At 44.9% G+C, this 26,703-nt stretch overlaps 1 protein-coding gene across 2 annotated transcripts in view; it reads left to right on the top strand.

The window, feature by feature from the left end:
- Positions 1 to 26,703, top strand: part of ZMAT4 (zinc finger matrin-type 4) — a 307,125-nt gene that overhangs the window by 149,106 nt on the left and 131,316 nt on the right. For both annotated transcript variants that reach the window (XM_083149591.1, XM_083149592.1), the window contains exon 5: positions 13,718 to 13,954. In XM_083149591.1, coding sequence (XP_083005717.1) covers positions 13,718 to 13,954 — 237 coding nt within the window. The remainder of the gene's footprint in view (positions 1 to 13,717; positions 13,955 to 26,703) is intronic.

The raw sequence follows: 26,703 nt of genomic DNA, 5'->3' as shown, positions 1-26,703 counted from the left end.
ACATTTCTCCGTGCGAAAGCAGGGATATTGGCGAGCATCTGACATCCGGCTATGTCAGCTGTCCGCCCCCCACACGTGCGTCACGGCCGGATTACCATACGTACGCCCAGCGTTTTCATGGGAACCCCCATGAAATGCGGGGCGTACGCATATGGTAATGAGCCCAAACAGCCTTTCACGCCCCTCTCCACCCCCTGCTCGGATTGTTCCGACCGATCGTTTTCTGCACGGAATTCACGCCGTATTCGGATGTGCGCAGCGTTCGCACATGAGCAGAAACGTCTCTGCACATGCGCAAACACAATACATCGGCCGTCCGACCGAACGCGCAGCCGTCCGACTCAATCAGAATAAGGGCCATGGTGCGAGTTTGCTTGTGATTCGATCCCCATCAAATCGAATGGTACGCAAAATGCATTCGATTTGACTAGAATACACTGATATGTACCATATAGTCTTTCCTGCCAAGACTATTTTTCTATTCGATTTACACTACACGGGAGCGCGCATTTGGATAAAATCTAAATCGAATGTAGAAAAACCATTAGATTTTCTATTCGATTTTGCTTCTATAAGCAAAATCGAATAGCAAAATAGTGCATATCTCACCGTGTGTACCCTCTATAAGACTTACACAACAGCAGCAATTGCCCTGTAACATGACAGTAAAAATACAGGTACTGTTTACCTAGAACGGCGCCCATCGTGGGCATCGCATGTACATCGCATGCCATTATAATGGCATGCAATGCGACCGATGCGATGCCCGTGATCTTACATAGAAATGCATGTTAAAATGTAAATCGCGTCGGTCGCATCGCATGCGGCCAAAAAAATCGCATGCGATGCAACCGACGCGATTACTGCGATTTTACATAGGGAACAATGTTAAATGGCCCAATTGACCCGATTTTACATAGGGAACAATGTTAAATGGCCCACAGACCCCAAATAGCCACCATGAAGTGTGAAATGGCCCCCCCAATTGTTAACGTCACCCCACGATCAACGTCAACCCGAAGCGTGGCGAGCGCAGCGAGCCCGCGAGGGGCGGCGGTACGCGTCCTCCGACCTTTTCATACCCCCACTATCCACGTCGGCGTGGAGTTGAGAATAGAAAAAGTGTGGCGAGCGCGCAGCGTGGCGAGCGTACGCGGATACCTGTGAAGCCCGCGAGGGGACGCGGATACCTGTGAAGGTATCCGCGTCCGCTCGACACGCTTCGGGCTCGGTGGACCGCTTCGGGCTCGGTGGCTCGCTGCGCTCGCCACACTTTCTATTCTCAACTCCACGCCGACGTAGATAGTGGGGGTATGAAAAGGTCGGAGGATGCAACCGCTTCGGGTTGACGTTGATCGTGGGGTGGCGTTAACAATTGGGGGGGGGGGCATTTCACACTTCAGGGTGGCTATTTGGGGTATGTGGGCCATTTAACATTGTTCCCTATGTAAAATCGGGTCAATTGGGCCATTTAACATTGTTCCCTATGTAAAATCGCGGCAATCGCGTCGGTTGCATCGCATGCAATTTTTTGGCCGCATGCGATGCGACCGACGCGATTTTTTACCTTGCGATGCCTAAGATCAAAATCGTGGGCGCCGTTCTAGGTAAACAGTACCAAAATACACATAAATGATATGCACTCATTTTGTCGACAGTAAGAACTGCTATTGTTGGAAGTGAAATACTGGTATACAGATCACGGTCGACATGAAAATAGTTGACACGTGAAAAAGTTTACATGGGAAAAAATGAGAAAATTTGAAAACAAGAGATGGAGTATCTGCGCTGTTTTTATATATTAATTTGCACCATGGATGAAGTCACTTCACATACACAATTTTTATCTGTTTCTGAATATTTATTTTCATTTATTTGTATAAAAAGAATTTTATCATATAAAATACAATACAATTTTATAGGCGGCCACCTACAGATATATAAGAAAGTATTATAGCGATTGCATAAATATTGTTTGTCATGCAATCGATATATACACGTAAATATTTATATAAAAAACTTTAGTTTCACATATAAAATTAATCACATTTATATAGAGAAAAATTAATAAAAATATATTTTCTAAATAAAAATACAATAGTACACTTTGTGACTTATAGCCCCAGGATAGCGAAAGCTGTACAACCAGTCCAGGTATCTAGAATTCTGGACAGATATTATAAATTCTGAAGAAAGACTGAACTGAGCGGGTCTTACTTTTCATATAGACCCTTTTCGTCTTTGGTTATAAATACAGTCTTTTCCAATTAAAGATGAATTACACGTGAGATATTTTGTATGCACAAACTTGTAACTTTAGGTGACTTGGCGATATATGCCTTTTGGAAAAAGTAAATTGCACAGCGGTGCGTCTCTCACCTGCACGGGCTGTGCGTGGATACTTGTCCCGGCAGCGGAATGTCTAGCTGCATACACCGCGCTCAGATGTCTGCACGGGCTGTGTGTAGATGTTTGTCCCAGCAGCGGGACTTCTCGCTGCACGTACTGCGCTTTGATGTCTGAGTTGTATGTGCGGCTTACAATATGTGGGCCGCACCACAAGAAAACTGAAGGACAGATTCAGAGAACATCGACTCAATATTTTGAAAAATTTTCCCCACCACAGTGTTTCTAGGCATATGACTGAAGCCCATCAAGGGAATATAGAGGGTTTACAAATATATGGTGTACACCATGTTAAAATCACAGAAAGAGGAGGGGACAGATTTAGAGAGCTGGCAAATAAAGAAGCATTTTGGATATTTCAACTACAAACATTAACTCCTTTGGGGTTAAATGCCAATATAGATCTAGAATCTTTCATCTAGAATACTTTTAAAGACTAAGATAAGTTGATTGGAAAACAAAAATGAGACAATTAATATACACCTTTATGTCCACCAGTTAGGAGCTGCAGACTGTAAGATGGGGGAGCACTGTGACTCCAGAATCCGTCTTCACTCTCGCTGTAGAGTGGCACTTTAGCGGGGTGAAGTACGGACCAGAAACAGCCTGTTTAAATCTCTGGCCGGGTGGAATAAAGTTAGGATATACTTTGATAAAGTATGTGCAAAATGAATTACAGCCAAATGCCATCTAGCGCAAATGTGTAATGATTGGTATTTTGATGGAATAAAGATGGTTTTGAGAATACGATTTGATGTTGATATAATGATTAGTAATTTGATGATATATATAAAAAAGATAGGTATATGAATTGATAATTACCTACAAGTGAATAAATATTAGAAGATGACGAAGCTAGGAGAGAAAATACCGCTAATATGAAAAATAAATGAGACATCTAGGACTATGGAAAATAAATAAAGAAAAAATGTTCCTACTCTAGTGGCACAACAGGTAGGGAGTCAGTTTAGAGATCACGAAGTGCTAAGTTCGAGTCCAACATGGGACAATTTAATTGACGATTTTTTAGAAAGGAAAAAGAAACAAAAATTGAGAGCTATTATTGTTATTAATATTATTTATATTAATATTTGCTTTTTATAATAAATTATATGTAGAAATATGTCTGTTGTATTATTTATATTTATATTTATTTTAATGTGACTTAGAAAGCCCTGTGGACTGCGAAAAAGCACATAAGAGGTTAAAATGATCAGACACACCTGTGTCATTCTCTTGTCCAATGAAATTGTAAAATCAATTTGTAGCTGGGTATAAAAAGCCACACTGAGCAAACTAATATCACTCTTTGAAAAAGCCCTCTGATAGGGCGAAACGCGTTAGAGGTTCACCCAGCCTACAGCCTTCAATCCAGAAGAATTACTATCTGCTTGGATTCTGATATATCTCCCACATCTACTACTACCAGCACAAGTCTATTGGGAGAAAATACAGACCAAGCCCTACGTCATCACGTCCGCCAAACTGCTAGGAGAACTCCGGTGAGAAACAGGTGATACAGCGGCGCAGGTGAGAGCAGCGCCAGCTGTCGGATTCCAACTACGGGTGAGTGAGACGCCAGCTAACAACATCTACGCGGTGTCCTCCCCGATCACCCCGCTCACCGGAGGGACACTCCACAACTAGCGCAGACATCAAAGCGCAGTACGTGCAGCGAGACGTCCCGCTGCTGGGACAAACATCTACACACAGCCCGTGCAGACATCTGAGCGCTGTGTATGCAGCGAGACATTCCGCTGCCGGGACAAGTATCCACGCACAGCCCGTGCAGGTGAGAGACGCACCGCTGTGCAATTTACTTTTTCCAAAAGGCATATATCGCCAAGTCACCTAAAGTTACAAGTTTGTGCATACAAAATATCTCACGTGTAATTCATCTTTAATTGGAAAAGACTGTATTTATAACCAAAGACGAAAAGGGTCTATATGAAAAGTAAGACCCGCTCAGTTCAGTCTTTCTTCAGAATTTATAATATCTGTCCAGAATTCTAGATACCTGGACTGGTTGTCCAGCTTTCGCTATCCTGGGGCTATAAGTCACAAAGTGTACTATTGTATTTTTATTTAGAAAATATATTTTTATTAATTTTTCTCTATATAAATGTGATTAATTTTATATGTGAAACTAAAGTTTTTTATATAAATATTTACGTGTATATATCGATTGCATGACAAACAATATTTATGCAATCGCTATAATACTTTCTTATATATCTGTAGGTGGCCGCCTATAAAATTGTATTGTATTTTATATGATAAAATTCTTTTTATACAAATAAATGAAAATAAATATTCAGAAACAGATAAAAATTGTGTATGTGAAGTGACTTCATCCATGGTGCAAATTAATATATAAAAACAGCGCAGATACTCCATCTCTTGTTTTCAAATTGTCTTTATTTATATCTGTCTAGAACCTGTACCCTAAAAAGTCGGGCGATAAACAGATTGGGTGTATCCACACTGATACACATGGGAGAACTGCAAGCTAAAATACAGACCAACTAGATTTCAAACTATTATAAGTCAATTATTTATCGTTTGTGCAATTGATACCAACCAGCGCCCAATATTCCACTAATTTAGTGGTTTCCCTCTTTCTTTTGTTTTAAAAAATGAGAAAATGCCATGCCATCTATCGGCAAACACATTAACCCACTGCGGTGAGATACAGCGCCACTACAGCAAGTCTCCTTTCATTTGGGCACACCTTATAGACACAACTGCAGGAAAAGACACAAGGATGGCTGTAACTGTCGAAATCATAATCAGCCTTTTTATGAAGGAATCCCCTTCAACAGACCCCACCCCCTCAACAGTCCCTGCCTCCATAAGGGCTGCTTTCAGAATTGATCCGGGCTGGTTTCCAACCCAATCTGGCAATGCTCTGTGTAGCATTTTTGAATTGTGTTGCTTTCCGAGACAGTCCTTTTTGATGTAGACTGCAGCACCACAAAGTAAGTCCCAGAAGGACAGAAGAAATGACAGCGGGACTACACCAGTGATTCTCAAACTTTTTCTGGGCATCCCAATGTCAAATATGTATTAGTGAGAAATTTTGAAAATTGAATTGTGTTTTTCTGTCTTCCTTAGGGTCAGTATGGGGCGAGGGACAAGTTTTGCTTTTGTATGTTTACATAGTTTATGATTGGCAGCCACCAGCACTTTGTTTGTCACATTGGCCATAAATAGTTTGAGTGGACCACCAATCCAAGGCACCCTTGAGCAGGGGTTAAAGTGAGGGGGAACTGGGTGGAACTGAGTTCCACCACCTCTAATGGTAGGGGGAACTGAGTTCCACCTCCACCATAGCCCTGAACAGTAATTCCAACAGAAAAACCTGTCCCATCGGCTTCTTCTTCTGTCACGGCGTACATAATGTAAAGTTAAGATGAACAACTGTGGGCATTATGTGTATAAGGGGAATTACTGTGTGACTTAATATGAATCAAGGGCACTACATGCGGTGTAATGTGCATACGATTGTGCTACCATGTATGGTGGGACCATTATCCCTTTATGGGTGGTAAGGCACAATTCCCTAGCACTGTTCTCGGCTCTGCCTAATGGGGGTAGGGGGCGGTGTTAGGGGAGCGGAGTTCCACCACCTCTCCAGGACCACTTTAAGCCCTGCCCCTGAGGCACCCCAAGCTGCCACTGCACACAGGCCCTTATTCTAGTTGAATCGGTCGGATGCGTATTTTCATACAGGAACTGAGTGTTCTTAGCCCCGCCTTCCGTACGGATCGCTCACACCGTCCGAATGACGTAAGACGCCGACCGAACGGACCGCGACTGGATTTTTCATGTGAACACCTCCTCCATGTGGGAATCTCCCCCATCATTCGATGGTCGCTGACCATCGAATGCTGGACCGAGTGCTCAGGCAGCACCGAGTGCTCCAGACCATTCTGGCATTTCTCCGTGCAAAAGCAGGGATATGGGTGGGCAGCTGACATCCGCATGTCATATGTCGGCCCCCAACACGTGCGTCACGGCCGCATTACCATACGTACGCCCAGCGGTTTCATGGGAACACCCATAAAACACGGGGCGCACGCTTATGGTAATGAGCCCAAACAGCCCTTCACGCCCCTCTCCACCCCCTGCTCGGATTGTTCCAACCGATTGTTTATGTCCCGTATTTGGACGTGCGTGGCGTTTGCACATGCGCAGATACGCCTCTGCAAATGCGCAAACACCAACCATCGGCCGTCCGTCCGCATTCGGAGCCATCCGACTCAATCAGAATAAGGGCCACAGTTTGGGAACCACTGAGCTACCACCCCGTAATTCTTTCTTTTTAGTGCCGCCTGAGATACCCTGCTTCATTCACAACCATTTGTGTTCTAGTGGAAATAATAAAGTTAGACAAAAAAAAAAGTGCTGCAATCCCTTGGAACATTTTATTTTTCCAAATTGTTTCCCTGGTAAATCACTATGTTATTATTCATGTTTTCTTCATAAGAACTAAAATAGGAATAACATTTACACTAACATCTACCCACATACTAATCACTGGGATATTCATCATAATATACCTATGTCACAACAGATTATTCTTTCAATCATAATTTTATACCAGCAAAACATCGGGTCAGTCCTGGTAATATGTTATTTTGCATTAATATTCATTTCTTATTGCTGTAACAAAAATCTACCATCTGTTCAGAAATACCCACTCAGTATGGCTGATACATGTTATTTTTGGATGTTTGAAGACCTGTTTTTACTCTTTGCTAAAATGAAATGCATTTATTTTTCATTAACGCAACAGAGAATTTTTGAAAGTTTATTGAAGCCATGCTTCATTCCTACTCGCAAGCGGTGACATTAAAATCTATTGTCCCATGTATACCTGCATCATAGTTGCCTATCCTCCTGCATTCTGCAGGAGACTCCCTGACATAGCAGCAGTCTCCCTCTCTCTGTCATTAGTCTATCAATCTCCCTCATGTCACCTATACCACATTACACTGGTACATCATAGTTACCTCCCCTCCTGCATTCTGCAGGAGACTCCCTGACATAGCAGCAGTCTCCCTCTCTCCCTCATTAGTCTAGCAATCTCCCTCATGTCACCTAGCCCACATTACACTGTTACATCATAGTTACCTCCCCTCCTGCATTCGGCAGGAGACTCCCTGACATAGCAGCAATCTCCCTCTCTCCCTCATTAGTCTAGCAATCTCCCTCATGTCACCTAGCCCACATTACACTGTCACATCATAGTTACCTCCCCTCCTGCAGGAGAATCCCTGACATAGCAGCAATCTCCCTCTCTCCCTCATTAGTATAGCAATCTCCCTCATGTCACCTAGCCCACATTACACTGTTACATCATAGTTACCTCCCCTCCTGCATTCTGCAGGAGACTCCCTGACATAGCAGCAATCTACCTCTCTCCCTCATTAGTCTGGCATTCTCCCTCATGTCACCTAGCCCACATTATACTGTTACATCATAGTTACCTCCCCTCCTGCATTCTGCAGGAGACTCTCTGATATAGCAGCAATCTCCCTCATTAGTCTAGCAATCTACCTCATTTCACCTAGCCCACACTACAGTGTTACTTTTTTGGGGGGGGAAAGGAATGAGAGATAGATACATTTACATTGAATCATCTGCACCATTTCCCAGCACTATACCAAGTACAGGAGCTCTTACTAACTGCTTTGGGCTCATCTACATTTGGATATAAGTCATTTTAAAAGATTCCTCTCAGATGTAGCAGCACACACCCACGCTTCTAGGTGCCACGTTCACAATCTCTTTTCACAATCTCTCCATATACGGAAATAGACACGCCCTTTGGGTGGAGCATAACACGCCCCCTGTGCAAAATTCTGCAACCAACTATAATCTCCCTGAAACTCGTTTTCAAAAGTAGGCAAGTATGACCTGCATGCCTTTGCTATGTCATAAAATAAAGCAAAGAAACTGTAAAGATAGAAATTACTGTTTACTCTCAAACGATTTTCTAAACTGACCAGAACAGATTTGTTGGAAATAACCAATTGTGTTATAGTGATATTTCAAACTAAATGCATTTTTTTAAATTGTCATCATACATGCCTTCATTTTTCTTAACTGCCTTCAGAATATTTAAATGGAGGAAAGTAGTAAGTTGCTGTTTGGTATCATCGTATGCACCACAATGAACATAGTGAACACTGGGGCTTTGTGGCAAGTCACTTTCAGGGGTGCGTCCTGCCACGGCGAACAGACTGTTCGCTAGGCTGCATTGAGGGTTATGCACTTAAAAGGATGTTAGGTACTAAGGGGGGAGGATTACTGTAAGGCTGTGGGTCGAGGAGAGGATTATGGTTATCCTAGGCTTACCTACTTTTAGAGTCTACTCTCCGGAAGAAGCCCAGAGAGGAGACTACTAGCAAAACTTCTGTGGCTAATTTTAACCCTGCTTGAAAAGCAACAGATTTCCGTATTTGAAAGCCAACGCCAGGGTGATGCGAAGGGTATGGGGGGGGGGGGGGACTGGTGGAATGCGGAATGCGAGAGGCTTTTCCACCTCCTTCTGGGGGGCCTGGAGGGGGACATGAATTACGGGAGCTTCCAGGCCATTCTGGGAGTGTAGGCAACCCTGGGTTTGGCTGGGGGGGGGGGGATTTGGGGGAGGAGGAAGGAAGGGTTAGGCTTATGCTGGTAGGGGCAGAGCGTTAGGGTAGTTACGAAGCCCCAGTGTTGGTCCCCTTGATTATGTCACCACTAAATACCCATGTCCTGTGTCTGGGCAGTTTTTGATCTGGTTTAATTTCGAGTATACTGCCAGGCCGGAATTGTTGGCTCTGAGTTCAGCTTACAGTTAAAAGACATTTAAGTATGCTCTAACACGCTGCTCTTTCTCCAAGGTCAGTTACATATTACTGTTGTCTTTATGTTTTAATTTTGGCAGCGGACATTACTGTTTGCCAGGAACTGTGAATATGTTATACAATGTAATCTTATAAGCTCGTGCCAGGTCAAACTACTGAATTGCTTGAAGCTACTCTGAAGTCAGAGTATGAATTAGAAAGGATTTACATTGTATCAGTAATTTGACAAATTGGTTAAAGAACCACAAACACGTGTGCTAATTATCAACATTTATAAATGGCCTTTGAACCTGGGCATCTATCATGTCTGGTAATATTTCAGTGGGTGCCGGACGGGGTCCCGACAGGCATTTACCCGACGTCGGGATCCCGACTGTCAAAACACTTACAACCGGTGCTCACCATGCTATCTGAGTCTGGCCAGTCGGGATCCCGACGTTGGGCTAATGACTGTCGGGATCCCGACTGTCGGACCCCTATACCACACCCATTTCAGTAGATTGTAGAGCACTATTATCCCCAGCAGACATGTCACATGTCTACTGCATGTGACGATAACATGCTGTATCGTTTTATAAATTCCAGAATTTTGGAATAAATGATAAGAAGTGGAGGCTCCAGAGGTGAGGCTGCAGCACGGTCCAAAATTCAAATAGGGGAGGCACAGCAACTGCCGCCAACTGCCATTCTGCCAAACTGACTTACTTGCAGTGAGTGCAGCTACCTATTTGAAGTGCACTGTGCTGCAGCCCCGCCTCTTTAACCGCCACTGGTTATAAGATTTATGTTTGAGGCAGAAAACTACAAATCTTCAGATTTATTTATTTAAGCAAAAAAGCAAGTCATTCAGTGTCTGGAACACATCATTCTGCTATACAAGGGAAGCAAATAAATTGATGTTGTTTCTCTGCAGGGTAAATACTGGCTACTTTTGCATGTAGTGTAGATGGGCTGAGCTGTGACATAGGGCCTTATTCTAGTTCACTCTTTCTGACAAAATCCTTCTTAGATGGACAAAACCATGTGCACTGCAGGTGGGGCAGATGTTACTTGTGCAGAGAGAGTTAGATTTGGGTGGGGTTTTACTTTAAAGTGAGATCTATATTGCAGTGTAAAAATAAAGCAACCAGTATTTTCCCTGCACAGAAACCAAAATAACTCACCCAAAACTAATTCTCTCTGCACATTTTACATCTGCCCCCTGCAGTGCACATGGTTTTGTCCATCTAAGAAGGATTTTGTCAGAAAGAGTGAACTAGAATAAGGCCCATACAGCTGGGCCTGTCAGGGAGGCGGAGCATCTCATTCCCCCAATTTCCCCACTACATAGCCACTGCCAGCGCCGCCCGCCAAGGTGCTGCTGAAGTCACTGCCAGCCTTGTCACCGGTCACCGCCGTGGCCGCTGGGATTTCTGTGATGTCCAGTAGCTGGGAGTTAGGTGGCCTCATTTCGAGCAGGTTAGCGGTGCCCCGTCGAACACATGTCTCCCCGCCACCCAAATCCCCGCAAGTGGATGTGTAAGCTTACACATCTACTCGAAAGTGCCCGTGCCAAAAAATTGGCCCCTTATACCCCGTTCTCACTGCAGGCAAATTCCAGGGTCTAGCATGTCGACCCGGAAATTTGCCTTTTAACACAGGTTCTTTTGCAGTGTGAACGGGTCGCATACCCGGATCTCATACACGGGTAAAAAAATTTTTTTACCCGTGTTTGAGATCCGTTTATGCAGACACGGGTTGACCTGTTCTCACTGCATAAAAACCTATGTTAAAAGGCAAATTACCGGGTAGAAATTCTTCACTCGGGAATTTGCCTTGCAGTGAGAACGGGGGTCCGTCCCTGCAGTCCCCAGCATTTAATGCCGGGTAAAAGCTGTGTATTTTTCACTGGCAGTGAGAACACGGTATTAATCATACGTGTTTACTTTTTGTTCTCCTCTTCGGGAGAAGCCTAGAAAGGAGACCAGATTCTACTGTCAGGAGGGGCGGGACGAGGTTGATGTCACCAAGCCCCGCCCTCTTGCAGTCAAACGCGGCAATTTGAATTTTAGTCCTGCCCCCTAACCGATATTTGGTGTAGCAGGCAAGGGGTGTTGATGGGGCTGTCGGGGCAATGCGGGAGACATCACCACCTTCCCGAGGGGCCGGGTAAGGGACACAATTTTTAGGAGCCTTCTGGCCATTCTGGGAGGGTAGGCAAGTATGCCCTTAGCTCTGAGCAGCTAACTACTGTAGCTAACTTTAACGAGTGTTGAGCTACTTCTATTTTTTAGTGAGATAAGTTATTACCGCAATCACTAGAGGATCTGTTACTTATAGTTCCAATACAGAAAGTACTGCAGCTGCAGCAAAAGAAATAAGATATGACATATAGAGAACCGTAAAGGTACAGAAGACAGCTGGGGATTTCTCTGCTGGGGAAATGAGCACTTTGGCTGCAGTCAGTCAGACAGTGTTCTGAAGCGATGTGAGTGCCTGCAGCTTTTGGCAACTTCATATTCTTGGTTTGTGACTAGGCACCAAATCATAAATAATCCAGACCATCCTTCGAGATTCACATGAAAGAGATTTACTTAATGGAAATCTCAGAACTCGAGATGAGAGGTATTTCTAAGGATTTCAGGCCCAGACACATAAATAACACATTTATCTAGGAATCTTTCCGAAATGTGATTAATTCCTCAAAAAAGAGAAATATTTTTTACTAATGCTACCAAGTGGCCGGTTCTTCAAAGTGTGTGAGGTTTAGCTTCGCAGCTCCCATTCTTATCAATCGGTCTCCATCTAAAGTGTGAAGCTTTGGCTGGTGTGCAGTGCAGCAGCATGCACCCACTGGTTTGTATCTGCAAGTATGTCATCAGTTTGCGGCATAGCTGGCCCTAGGCATAGGCAAACTAGGCCTAAGGGCAGACACCTCTTATAACTGAGCCAACAGCAGCAGGAGTGCAAGTATAGGGAGCAGAGACAGTGAGGGCAGCGGGGGCCAGTAACAAAAATGGCCGCCTTCCCTGGAGGAGGGCTGCTGTACTGTATATGCCCAGTCACAGCAGCCCATCCTCCCATGGCCCTTAGTGCAAGTTAATTTTGCTGGACTCCACAGACTACAGATATTGAAGCCTGGGCTGGCTACAGGGAGTCAGAGTCCTTGATTTGCACAGGGGGTATTGGGTTGTAATCGTTTGTGGCATATGTGTATTAAGGGCACTTTTGCATGGTGCAGTGTGAATAAGAAAAATACAGTATGGTGTAATGTGAATAAGGAGAAATGGGTCAAGGGCGGAACTAGTGAAGGTACTAGGGGGCACCAACAAAAATCTTGCCTAGGGCATGAAATTAGCTAGGGCTGGCTCTGGTTTGTGGTATAACTACCACTGATACAAACAGTCCGTCGGAAGAGAAGACCGGAGTCACCTGAGTCCCATTGCAGGGTACAACGGTGACACCACTAAAAGGGTTCTGGGATTATGGAATGAGCCTCCTCCAGTTATAAAGTGTCTCAACCATACAGAGGAGTAAGTTCATACTAGGGGCTTCTAACTATGGGGAAAAAAGGTGATATTGTTCATAGCAACCAATGAGATTCATTTATAGGATGCAATAGAGATGATAGACAGAATCTCATTGGTTACTCTGGGCAACATCCTTTTTTTTTTTAAAGCTTTAGTAAATTGTACTCTGCTTACTTTACCATTCCCAGTTATAGGACCTTATTCAGGTCTGTTCGCAAAGGGCGTTCGTCCGCATTGGGACCGAATTTCTGCGCATGTGCATACGCAAGGTGCGTGCACCAACTGCGAATAGTGGGATTGCTGGGTGCACGCACCCAGGACAGCAGGCGGGGGGTGGAGAGGGGCATGGGGGTGGCGGGCAGACCCATAAGCATATGTGAATGCCCATTGTTATATAGGCGTCCCCATGAGAACGCATTCGAGCGAATGAACCAGAACAACCCCCCATAGTCCACGCATAAAAATAGTGAAAACAAAATGAAAAAAAAAAAGACAAAAAAACATATTTAATGTGTCAACCATTACCGTGTTGGCATTTTGCGTGTGCCAAGTGCCAACCCATTATCCATGTCGACCCAAAGTGCCACAACCGCATGCATTCAGTACCTAGCAATACTGTAGGTATGTATAACACTTCAAAAAGTGATAAAGCGGAGAGTGATAAACAACCAGCCAATCAGCTCCTACCTGTCATTTTTCAAACCCAGTCTGTAACATGGCCTTAGGATCTGTTTGGCTGGTTATTTATCACTCTTCATTTTATCACTTTTTTGAAGCTTGATACATCTGGCCCATAATCTGTTATCATTTATAGTGAAACCGAAACTGACACGCAATTGAATCGGAAGCATTTGTGATATTGGAAATTATCCGATTGTCTTTCAGCTGGCGGAGCGTTGGAACTATAGGGCATACACTAATTCTTGCTGCTCTACCTTCTTGTTGCAGAGCCTGCACAGGAGACGCCGGACCCCACGGAGGAAACACTCCCAGAAGAAGACGACACGTTGTGGAGCATCCACATTGGAAGCGAGTCCCGGAAATTCTGCGACCTCTGCCGAGCCTGGTTCAACAACCCGATGATGGCTCAGCAACACTACGAGGGCAAGAAGCACAAGAAGAACGCAGCGCGTGCGAAGCTTCTACAGAGGCTGGGAGAGACCTTGGACTCCGAAGCGCTAGAAGGTCGGTCTTTACAAAGTGTTGTGGTGACCCTCAGACTGATTGTATTGTGTACAACATAAAATGCCATTTAGGGGCACATTTACTAAAGCTTTTAAAAATGAAAAGAGGTGATGTAGCCCATAGCAACCTATCAAATTCTGTCTATCATTTCTCTGTTCCTAGAAAATAATTGACATAATGTGATTGGTTGCTATGGGAAACATCACATCTTTGAATTTTTTGAAGCATTCATAAATATCTCCCAAATAGTTGCGGCAGTTGATGTAATAGTGGGCCTTATTCAGAACTGTTCGGGCCGAGCTAAACTCTGCCCGCTGCCCGGCTGAACGCCAGCCGCCAATTTCCCTCCACGGGATGTGTCCGCGAACACATCTCCTAACATGCGGCCGGACGGCCGAAATACCATTCGATGGTCGCTGACCATCGAATGATTTTCCTGCCGTTCGTAATGAAAAGTCAATCTGGACTGACTTTTCATGTACATTCTTTCCTCCGAATTAGGGGCGGGTGCTGACGTCATTTGACATCAGCCGTCCGCCCCAAGCAGGCTGGGCGTTCCCCTGATGCCACTTCCTTCCCTCCCCACCTACAACGAATGGCTCAATGAGTTTGAAACTCGCCAAAGCCATTTGCTTCCGAGGTTTTCACATGTGCAAACCCAGAACATCGGGGGACGAATTTGGCCCATAATGTATGGGTCTGAATTGGACCCAATGCAGTGGCGCAACAATAGCCCCGCAGACCCGGTGATCGTGGGGAGGCGCTGAGTAAGCGTGGGCACCAGAGGTCTGCGGAGCTATTGATGTGCTGCACCGCTGCCGGGACCAGCCTACCCTTACCCCTCTGCTTGCTGCCGCGACCCGCAGATCTACTTGTCTGTGGTACCGGCGCTCCTCCTTGCTCCTGCTAATGAGAAATGACCCACACAAAATGTCCGCCCCCATACAGCAGACACTTTATGAGGATGCTAGAAGAGGCAGAGGCCTCCTCTAGCATCCTCACAGACAGTCTGCTGCTAGGGGCAGCCATTTTGTGAGGGTCATTTTTATTAGCAGGAGTGATAGCAGCCAGGAGGAGCGCCGGGACCGCAGACAAGACCCAGCGGCGGCAAGCAGCGAGCTAAGGCAGGGTATGGGGGGGGGGGGTGACTTTACTGGGGTGAGGGCTCACATTTTATAGTTACGCCACTGCCCCAATGCTTCAGATGTGACATTTCCAGACTTTCCCCTGATTTGTGTCATCATTATTATTTCATCATTATTGAGCTATTGTTTCTACTCGTTTCTTGTCATGGAGCCAATGAAACAATATTTGCAATTGTTTAAGGAACATGTTTAGTGCCCGTCTGGCCAGGGATATTGTTTTGTGCCATTTGCATTTATATATAATTCATTTCACTGATTCATAGATAGGCTTCATAAGAGTTGTGCGGATACTGCAGTGCTTAGGACTGAAAGCAGCATCCTACGTTGGCGTTCCCCTGATATAACGCTAGCACAGAGTAAATATAGCACCGTTGTGTCCCTGAGCTTGTGATTGTTGAATTATTAAAGAGGCGAGAGCAGCCCCTGTCCCTCAGCATATGCGTTCTGGTAACTTTATGGGACTTATTTATTGGAGGCAAAGTTTAGAAGTAATGCCTCATATACAGTGTCAGATTGTATATCTCCGTCACTATATTATTAGCAAGCAAAAACTTCATTTAACATCAACTCTACTAAATACAGGGTGTAAGCTATTATTAATTACAGCAATAAAAAATCCTTCATTACTGTATATGTTCTGTACTGCATACATGCAGTGATGTATGTAACATATGTGCTAGTTGCAAGTCTCCGTGGACTGGCAGCAATCTGTCTTTCACAGCAGCTGATGCACCCTGGATGCTGCATTCATCTTTACCACCCTTCTAAGTCCGCTTCCAGACTCTTGTGAAACCTAGCCAATGGGAGCCTAGGGGTGGGCTTAGAAGGACATTAAGCCATGCTGAGTCCCGGGTGTTGTGATAGGTACCGCATACCAATCCCAGGATAAAACAAGCAAGCACATAAAATACATACTGACTTCCTGCAGCCAGCCCAGGCATCAGTATCTGCAGAGTCCAGGACAGTTGAGTGCTGTGCTGGAGGCTGGGATTGGGTTGTTTGTAATAATGTGTGACTTACTGTATGTGTAGGAGGAATGACTGTGTGGAATTATGTGTATAAGGACATTTCTAATGTTCGGGAAAATGATTAAGTAGAGTTACTGTGCTTCATTATAGGCAAAAGGGCATAACTAGTGTGCGGTATAGTGTTTAAGGGGCATTACTGTGTGGCATTTTATGTAGAAGGATAGCTTTTACTCTGTAGCATTATGTGCATAAGGTGCACTACTGTTTGGCATAACATGTAGTGTGAATAAAGATCAATAGAGTGTGTTGTAATGTGAATAAGGAGCAATACAGTGTGGTGTAATGTGAAAGGAGTAACACAGTGTGGTGTAATGTGAATAAGGAGCAATACAGTGGGGTGTAATGTGAAATAATCTTAATAAATGACAATAGGTTAGGGGTGGAAATAGCAACAATGCTAGGGGGAACCCACCAAAATCTTGCCTAGTGCATCAAATTAGGTAGGAATGGCTCTGACTGCAACACAGGGGCTGCAGCTGCCGCTGCTTTAAACACCACGCCAACATCAATATGCCACAGGTTGTACCCCAACAGTTCTCATCCACTATCTAGTAGACTGTATCATCAAATTTCATAAATTGATAAACTAAGTGGAGGCCGCTGCAGGGCCGTTTTAAGATCAGAGGAAGCCTGTGTGCAGCCTCCTGTGGCCGGGATCCCTCCTCACTGCCAGGAGCAGCACTTACTTCAGACCTTACTGCATGTGTCCAATTCTCAAACAATTATTTCAGAGAGCATTCTTTGGGGTCAGTTGAATTAACTGTGACTTAAGTGCTGAAAGTCGCAGTGGAATACCTTAGAAGTAGCACCTCAAATCCCACCCCGAACACATTCTGATGCACTCATATTAACACCCTCAAAAATATTTTGTGTTGCGATGTTGGTGTGAATTGGCGAGATTTTGCAAATGCGATTCCTAGAGATTTAGCCATTTCCATTGATACCAATGTTATTTGGCTGATGATTGGTCCGATTACGTTTTATCGTGATTTGGAGTGTAAAGTCGCACTTGGCAGGAGACTTCAATGCAAATTGATCCACAGTTCATGATTAGTAAAATTGCGGCTTTTTCGCAAAAAAAAAAGAGAGAGAGAGAATTCCTTCAGATGGGTGCAGCACAAGAGAGGCGAGGAAGTATCGGAAGTCCATGCAGAAGTCTTTGTATGCATTTGTACGAAGGTCAAATTCCATTTCATGTCTGCAATTAGTGGTTGTTGCGAGGAGCACTCGGTCTAGCCTAATTATGGATAGGCACGGAATATTAAATGTATCTTCATCAAACAGAACATGAGATTTGAATGTGAGATATAAATAGGAATCTGAGATTTAAATAAGTAATACTTAATATTTGATGTAGCTGGCTGTCACGAATGATATATCTGGTATAGTAAAAACAGAGCATTTGTCATCTGAAAATACATATATTAAATCTGAAATGACAATATCATCTACTGTACGTACAATATCCTCGGATTACCAGATCGTTGCATAGTGACAAATGATTCTGAATTAAGTTGTTCCGTCAGACATTTCCACTTCATCATTTCTGTTACACGTTATCTGATGCATGTTTTCCTGTAGCTTTCAATCGCCCGCTGATGTGACACTTTATTTATTGTTAATGGTGACATAGAACTAGATATTAACTCCAGGGACTGTATAAATATATAACACAACTGTCTGTCAAATTAATATTGTTACATTTTAGTTTTATTTAACATATTTAATTTATTTCGAAACCTTTGTACAGTAACGGTACTTGTTTCCTAGCATGGCCACACCGATTTCCATCGGGGTGGTCGTGTCGGAAAAATCGCGTAGGTCGCATCTCATGCGATTTGGTCGCATGCGATGCGACCGACCCGATTTTTTAATTGAATCAAATGTGAATAGGGTCCCTGGACCCGATTTTACATTGGATTCAATGTTAAATATTCCGTAGACCCCCAATTTTACACCGTAAACCCCACGAATGACGCCAACCCGAGGCGTGGCGAGCGCAGCGTCCTCCGACCTTTTCATTCCCCTACTATCCACGTCGGCGTGGAGTTGAGAATATAAAGTGTGGCGAGCCACCGAGCCCGAAGCGTGGCGAGCGTAGCGAGCCCCGCGAGGGGACGCGTATAACTTCACAGGTATACGCGGACGCTCGCCACGCTTCGGGCTCGGTGGCTCGCTGCGCTCGCCACACTTTATATTCTCAACTCCACGCCGACGTGGATAGTAGGGGAATGTAAAGGTCGGAGGACGCGCACCACCGCCGCTCGCCACGCTTTGGGTTCACGTCAATTGTGGGGTGACGACGGGGACATATATAATGTGAAATGGGTCATATTGGCCCATTTCATATTGTTTCCTATGTGAGATGGACTTAATCAAGTCCATCTCATCTTGTGCCATTATAATGGCACAAGACCGACGCGATGCTCCCGATTTCAATGTAAATATTTTAACATTGAAGCCTATGGCAAAATCGTGGGCATCGCGTCGATCGCGTCGGGGCCAATGTTAATGGTCGCGACCAACGCGATGCCCGCGATTTTCACTTTGCCGGCAAAGTGGACCTGATTTCAAAGGAAATCGGGTCCATCGCGGGCATCGTGTACCTTAACTTAAATCTATTATATAGATTATGTAGTGTTGCAGTTAGTGGCGGATTTAGGAGGGGGGGGGGGGCACCAAGGCAACACCCTGATATAGGGTGTCAGCTTGGTTTCCGTGAGACTGCGGCTAAGTCTCATCAGTGCCTCAATCAAGATCGCAGGTCAAAGCATTCAAATAAAATTTCAACCGGCAACGGTGACTTTTTCTCCTTCTGTGAAAACTCCACTTTCCGGAATTGGCTAGAAAACATCAATAGGAAAATCTATACGGCTTCTCTGGGATCAGTAAAGCTTTTAACATTTTTCTATTTTGTATCAGTTTTCTCCTCTTTGATCTACTCTCTGTGAAGCCATATACAAGGCGGTTTCCATCGGACATAAGGAGAGCTGAACTTTCCTGCGCTTTAAATTCTGTTTTGGTTATAAACACTGGGAACGATCCAGCTTCTAATAGCCGGGTTGCAGTCATCCTGTCGACCGTACAATGCTGACGGTAGTGATACCGGCATGGTTGAAATGTCGACTTTGCCAAATGTTGACATGTTCTCCATGTCCACATGTGAAATTTCGACATTGTACAGGTGCTGGCAGGTTAATTCTACTACTCATAATAATAATAATTGTATTTATATAGCACTTTTTCTCCAATAGGACTCAAGGCGCTTAACAGATAGAATGAATGGAATACAGTACAGGAACAATGAAGTACAGAAAAGCTTACCCTAAACAATACTTACAGTATGGCAGGGGTAGCCAACTCCAGTCCTTAAAAGCTATCAACAGTTACCGTTTTCCAGGTCTCCTCACAGAATCACAAGTGACGTAATTAGCTCCACCTGTGGATCTTTGAAAATGTGTCAGTCAGCAATGAGTGCAGTTGTGCACCTGTGAGGTGAGCTGGGAAATGTGAACTGTTGGTAGCTCTCGAGGACTTGAGTTTGCTACCCCTGACTTAAGGGAATGAAGTCAACACGAGCATTAGGTCGACATGGGCAAGGTTGACAGGCAGCAAGGTCGACATGGGTTTTTTCACTGTTTTTTGAGCCGACATGTGCCGACAGGCGGTATTTTAGAATAAAATAGTGTGCCGAGCGTAGTGAGGCACCGCACCCGATGCATTGCGAGCGAAGCGAGGTGATGCGGTGTTCTTCAAACTGCATCCATGTCAACTGTGTTGACATTCGGGTAAAAAACTGTGAAAAACCCCATGTCGACATTTTGACTGTCGACCTTATGATTGTGTCAACATAATGTCCTGTCGACCTAGATCCATGTCGACCTTGCTGCCTGTCGACCTAGTGGTGTCGACCCAAGGCTTGTCGACCTAGTTTTTGTAGACCTAACAACCCACACACAACAATCCACATTAGCCCAATTCTACAATAAAAAAGTATTCTGATGTCAAATTAATTCAAATCATTCTTTTATAATTCTGTGCAAATTCAAACAGACAATTGTCAATGGTCTACTACTAGTATGCAATTGTCTTTTTGAATATGCACAGAATTATAACAGAATGATTTGAATTAATTTACTTTTTATTGCAGAATTGGGCTAATGTGGATCGTTAGCTATTTATAAATTGTAAATGGATCATGCTTTTTTATATAAATGTTGATTTGAAAATGTTCATTAATTCATTATTATTAATAAAAAATAGAACATTAGTTTAAATTTGATTTTTGCGCTCTCTTAATTTACTACCAATTATCCTATTGAGTAATTATGCAAGTTGCTTAAGGGAGCTGCAAACATAAAGAATTTGACGATCAAAGTTTTTTAATTGTGGTGATATATATTAGAATATTTGCGCCTAATTCTTTGTTGCTTTTTACATGCGCAGTCGCAAACAATCGGTTCCCCGTGAAAAAGCGCGGGGACCAATTAAATCTGAATAACCCCCACAGTGTGATGCGATCTAGTTCAAAAAGTATGTGCTGCACCGTATGTGGGCACCGTTACAGGGTGTACACATGGTTCCATTTTGTCTATTTTTCTATTCAATTTTGCTTATACTCTATAGGCAAAATCAAATTAAAAAATGTAACGGTTTTCATCCACATTCGATGCTGATTCAATCCCGATGCGGGTTCCCATCTATATCGAACAGAAAAATAGACTGTGCAGGCAAGACTGTACTATATCTGTACTATATAGTCAAAATCGAATGCGCTTTGCTTGCCGTGTGATTCGATCATGATTGATCGAATCGGAATCTAATCACAAGGCAGTTGCGTGTGTACACCCCTTTAGAGCAATGGACATACAAATGTTATGTGAGCCAAGGAGATCAGAAGCATATGTACTGTATATGTACAGAGCTAGTTACATATCGGACATGGAGTGCTGTCTGACCAGTGCATACATACACTGATTGTATAGTCATGTCCCAAGCATCTCAGAGACTCTGTTCTCCAGTTACAGTGACGTTCCTGTGCAATGGCGTGGCATTACATTATATTATTACAGTACATGCATAGCTGCCTACCCTCCTGCATTCTGCAGGAGACTCCCTGAAAAAGCAGAAATCTCCCTCTCTCCTTCATTAGTCTAGAAATCTCCCTCATGTCACCTAGCCCACATTACACTGTTACCTCATAGTTACCTCCCCTCCTGCATTCTGCGGAAGTTTTACTAACATAGCAGCAATCTCCCTCTCTCACTCCTTAGTCTGGCAATCTCCCTCATGTCACCTAGCCCACATTACACTGTTACATCATAGTTACCTCCCCTCCTGCATTCTGCAGGAGACTCCCTGAGATAGCAGCGATCTCCCTCTCTCCCTCATTAGTCCAGCAATCTCCCTCATGTCACCTAGCCCACATTACACTGTTACATCATAGTTACCTCCCCTCCTGCATTCTGCAGGAGACTCACTGACATAGCAGCAATCTCCCTCTCTCCCTCCTTAGTCTGGCAATCTCCCTCATGTCACCTAGCCCACATTACACTGTTACATCATAGTTACCTCCCCTCCTGCATTCTGCAGGAGACTCCCTGAAAAAGCAGAAATCTCCCTCTGTCCCTCCTTAGTCTGGCAATCTCCCTCATGTCACCTAGCCCACATTACACTGTTACATCATAGTTACCTCCCCTCCTGCATTCTGCAGGAGACTCCCTGAGATAGCAGCGATCTCCCTCTCTCCCTCATTAGTCCAGCAATCTCCCTCATGTCACCTAGCCCACATTACACTGTTACATCATAGTTACCTCCCCTCCTGCATTCTGCAGGAGACTCCCTGACTTAGCAGCAATCTCCCTCTCTCCCTCATTAGTCTAGCAATCTCCCTCATGTCACCTAGCCCACATTACACTGTTACATCATAGTTACCTCCCCTCCTGCATTCTGCAGGAGACTCCCTGACATAGCAGCAATCTCCCTCTCTCCCTCATTAGTCTAGCAATCTCCCTCATTTCACCTAGCCCACATTACACTGTTACATCATAGTTACCTCCCCTCCTGCATTCTGCAGGAGACTCCCTGACATAGCAGCAATCTCCCTCTCTCCCTCATTAGTCTAGCAATCTCCCTCATGTCACCTAGCCCACATTACACTGTTACATCATAGTTACCTCCCCTTCCGCACTCTGCAGGAGACTCCCTGACATAGCAGCAATCTCCCTCTCTCCCTCATTAGTCTAGCAATCTCCCTCATGTCACCAAGCCCACATTACACTGTTACTTTTTTTGTGGAAAAAAGGAATGAGAGACAGATACAGTTACATTGAATCATTAGCACCATTTCCCAGCACTTTAGCAAGTATAGTAGCTCTTACTAACTGCTTTGGGCTCATCTACATTTGGATATACTGTAAGTCATTTTAAAAGATCCCTCTCAGATGTAGCAGTACACACCCACGTCCTAGGTGCCACGTTCACAATCTCTTTTCACAATCTCTGCATATATGGAACTAGACACGCCCTTTGGGTGGAGCATGACACGCCCCCTCAATGGAGCGCTACGCAAAATTCTAATACCAACTATAATCTCCCTGAAACTAGTTTTCAAAAGTAGGCAAGTATGGTACATGTCGAACTCCAGTCCATCTTTTATATACAGTACAGTAGCCTGCTGTACCCTCCCTTCATGTCCTGCATTGATTAGATGTTGGCTTCTCAGTAAGAGGAAAATCTATTCTAAAATCCCTTTATGCTCTCATGAAAATGCTGTTTGTGTGGAGAGTAATCCCGTATCTGTCACAGGCTTTAGAACTGTTCCTGCAGAGTCGGAGGTGGATCGTTAGCATGGACGGGAGAAAGATCAGACTGGACAGGGTACATTATATAGGTGTGTAGCTGTAATGGGTACATTGTGTGTGGGGCACTCGTGTTCCTAGCACCATGCACCCCGTACCCATTTCATTTTATAACTCTGAAGGCATTTGCAAGACTCATGTCGACCTTTTGACTGTCGACCATTGTCAACCTAATGCTTGTGTCGACCTTTCCAAACCTGCCGACCTTAGGGATGTCCACCAATTTCAGGTGTCAACGTAAGCCCTGTCGACCTTCAGTGGTAAAGTGATTGAGGGCCAGATGTATCAAGCTTCAAAAAGTCCATCAAGGGGAGAGTTATAAACAGCCAGCCAATCAGCTCCTACCTGACATTTTTCAAACCCAGCCTGTAACATGTCAGGTAGGAGCTGATTGGCTGGTTGTTTGCTACTCTCCACTTTATCACTTTTTGAAGCTTGATACATCCGGCCTAAAGTGTTGATAAAGTGGAAAGTAATAAAGCACCAGTTAATCAACTCCTAACTGCCATTTTTCAAGGCCGCGCCCCATTTTTGCCGCTGTGGGGGCATGGTTAGCGGCTCTCTGAGCTACTGGCTATGTCCCCAGCCCCTCAAGTTGCAAAATAGATGCTGTGCGCATGTGCGGGATCGTCCCAAAAAATCGGGACGTTCCTGCGAAAATCGGGACAGTTGGGAGGTATACATCTTTTTACATCCCATCGCCACCCTGTCCACACTGTAAACTTACCCTTTTCCGGAACACTCTGTGTCTGTGTCACTGCGGTGGTCTGTGTCACTGCGGTGGCAGCCGTTGAAGGAGGGATCCCACACATCAGTTCCCACTGTACATGTCAGCAATGGGTCAGATCTTAAGTGATTATTATATAAAGATATAAATGATCAGACACATAATTGCAGATGGGAATGTACAGTATCAAATGTTACCTTAAAGTACAACTGACTTCAATTACCTGTCATCAATAACGATTGGAAAATTACAGGTTTTGTCTATTCATTATGGAAATGTAACCGGTTCCTCTGTTTTGCCAGGGTGATAAGATCTGTCGATGATGTCGTACAGAAAACTCAGATGTGCAAGTAGACCAGTGCTTCTCAAACTCGGCCCTCAGGACCCCATCCAGTTCACGTTTTCTAGGGCACCGGATAGGTGCGCTCATTACTGACCGACACATTTCAAAATATCCACAGGTGGTGCTAATTATTTAACTTGATTCTGTGAGGAGACCTGCAAAACATGCACCGTGTGGGGCCCTGAGGACCGACTTTGAGAAACTGTGAAGTAAGACAATGGGGGTTATTCAGAGTTGATTGCTGTTGTGCGAATTCACAATCCTTTCTAATGGTGACCGATGATTCCTTGGATCATAGCGCGCATGCACGAGGCCAAATAGCATTAAAAAATTGCGAATGGAATCAATCGCAATCTCCTCGTAATTTGACTGACAGGAAGCCGGCATTTTTGGGTGTCACCCGGTCGTTTGCCGGGAGTGTCAGCAAAAATATAGGTCACAGGCCCAGCCAAGCGTTTTCAGGGTGTGCCTGTGAAGTCAGCTCCGGCCTCGATTATCCTGATTCTGTGGCCGAGTTGTGGAAGGGTCAGAGTTACTCACATGTGCTCAGACTGGGGAACTCATTCGATGGTTCGGGAAATGTGCATGGATTTGCAGAGATAAGCGACTATCGACACATTCCGTATTCACCCGTAGACTTACACAGGGCGGGTTTTCTTTCTGTCTGGGAAGCGGCTAGCTACACAGTCATCTGCAACTTTTCAGATCAGCGGTCACTGTGAAGCAGACCCAATGTCAGATCCATTAGGCAGACTTGGTTCGATTACATATGCGCATATTTAATGAGAGGCCGGCTCATTAAATATGCACGGAGATGGCGACCAATAGTGCTCACTGCTGCCTGGGTACCATTTCAGACCCGTTCAGACTGCAAAAAAAACAGGTCGGAAACGGGTAGGACCGTGCTTTTTTACCGTTTTAAAATACCAGTTATTTTAAAACGGTAAATTCACTCTGGACCTTTCAGACCGCACATATTACCGATTTGAAATGGTAAAAAAACTGCAATATACCGGTTAATATGTCTGAAAGGGGCATAGGCAGTCTTGTAACCTAGTATGGATTAGATCTCCAGCTCGCATGAGACCAGTCTGTTGACAATCATTGAAATCATTTTGTTTCCATGTAATAATGACAATAGTAATAAAGGATGAGACTTATTTCTGTATTACTGGGGAGCGAGACGCCACTAATACTAAAAATCTTCTACAGCATCGACAATGTCTTACGTGAAGTATATGAGGTGGCTCAAGCTGTTAAGATGTCGTCCATTGTGACAGTGGCGTCACTAGGGTTGGTGTCACCCGGTGTAGTAAATCATGGTGTCACACCCCCCCCCCCCCCAAATCAAAATAAATAAAATTGGGGGTGTGGCCTATCAGCAGGGGGCGTGGTCTGTACCGTGATTGTACTGTGTACTTGCAGATTGAGTCAGCGCACCTATTCCAATCTTCCAGTATTATAGCAGTGCTGTATAAATTAATTGATAGATCAGTCCAGCTTAGTTCTTCCCTGCATTTTTACAGGCTACTTAAATCATTAAACACTGTTTATCCGTAATGCCAATTACACATTATGCCACACACCGTGATGCCCATTACACACACACCATGATGCCCATTACGCCGCACACCGTAATGTCGATTACACAATACCCCGCACACCGTGATGCCCATTACGCCACAGACCGTGATGCCAATTACACAATACGTCACACACTGTGATGCCCATTACACCGCACACCATGATGCCCATTACAACACACTGTGATGCCAATTACGCAATACACCGCACACCGTGATGCCCATTACACCGCACACCGTGATGCCCATTACACCGCACACCATGATGCCCATTACGCAACACACCATGATGCCAATTACACAATACGCCGCACACCGTGATGCCCATTACACCCCACACCGTGATGCCCATTACACTCACATATGCCCCCATAGTGCCAGACACTGATACTGTATGCCCCGGCCCCACAGTGCCAGATATGTCCCCACAGTGCCAGACATATACCCGACACCATGATGCCCATTACACTCACATATGCCCCAGCCCCCATAGTGGCAGACACTGATACTGTATGCCCCGGCCCCACAGTGCCAGATATGCTGCCCCAACAGTGCCAGACATATATCCGATACCATGATGCCCATTACACTCACATATGCCCCCATAGTGCCAGACACTGATACTGTATGCCCCCACAGTGCCAGAAGCCTCACCTGCTACACCCAAACGTTGCACCCAAACGTTGTGATTCCAGCTGGTTAGGACAGGTAACGGTCGGTTGCCTTGCTTGAAGTTCACTCAGTCACTGCGCAACCCCCCCCCCCCCATTGAGTGACAGGCTGGCTCACAGCCTGCGCGCCCAAACAAGGTCCCTCCTCCGTCCCCTGGGGTGGCCAATCCCCACACAGGAGGGGGAGGCACCCGCTCTACGCCGCCAGCCTCCCAGCGCATCATGCACCGCCGACCCGCCCCCTCCCCCTGCTGTGTGTGCGGTGCGGCCCGGGCGAGCACTGCACAACTACAGACATCATGCTGTGAGTGTGACTTGTAGTCCGTCCGCCCCTCCCCCCCGGTCTGTGCGCCGCCGCAGCCGCTCACAGGCTGCTGCCCTGGCTGTCAGTC

Source organism: Crinia signifera, chromosome 6 (genome assembly GCF_055691185.1).
Source record: "Crinia signifera chromosome 6, ASM5569118v1, whole genome shotgun sequence".
In the NCBI taxonomy this organism is placed as follows: domain Eukaryota; kingdom Metazoa; phylum Chordata; class Amphibia; order Anura; family Myobatrachidae; genus Crinia; species Crinia signifera.
The sequence above is the reverse complement of the archived record's forward strand: the minus strand, read 5'-3'. Positions and strand labels throughout refer to the sequence as shown.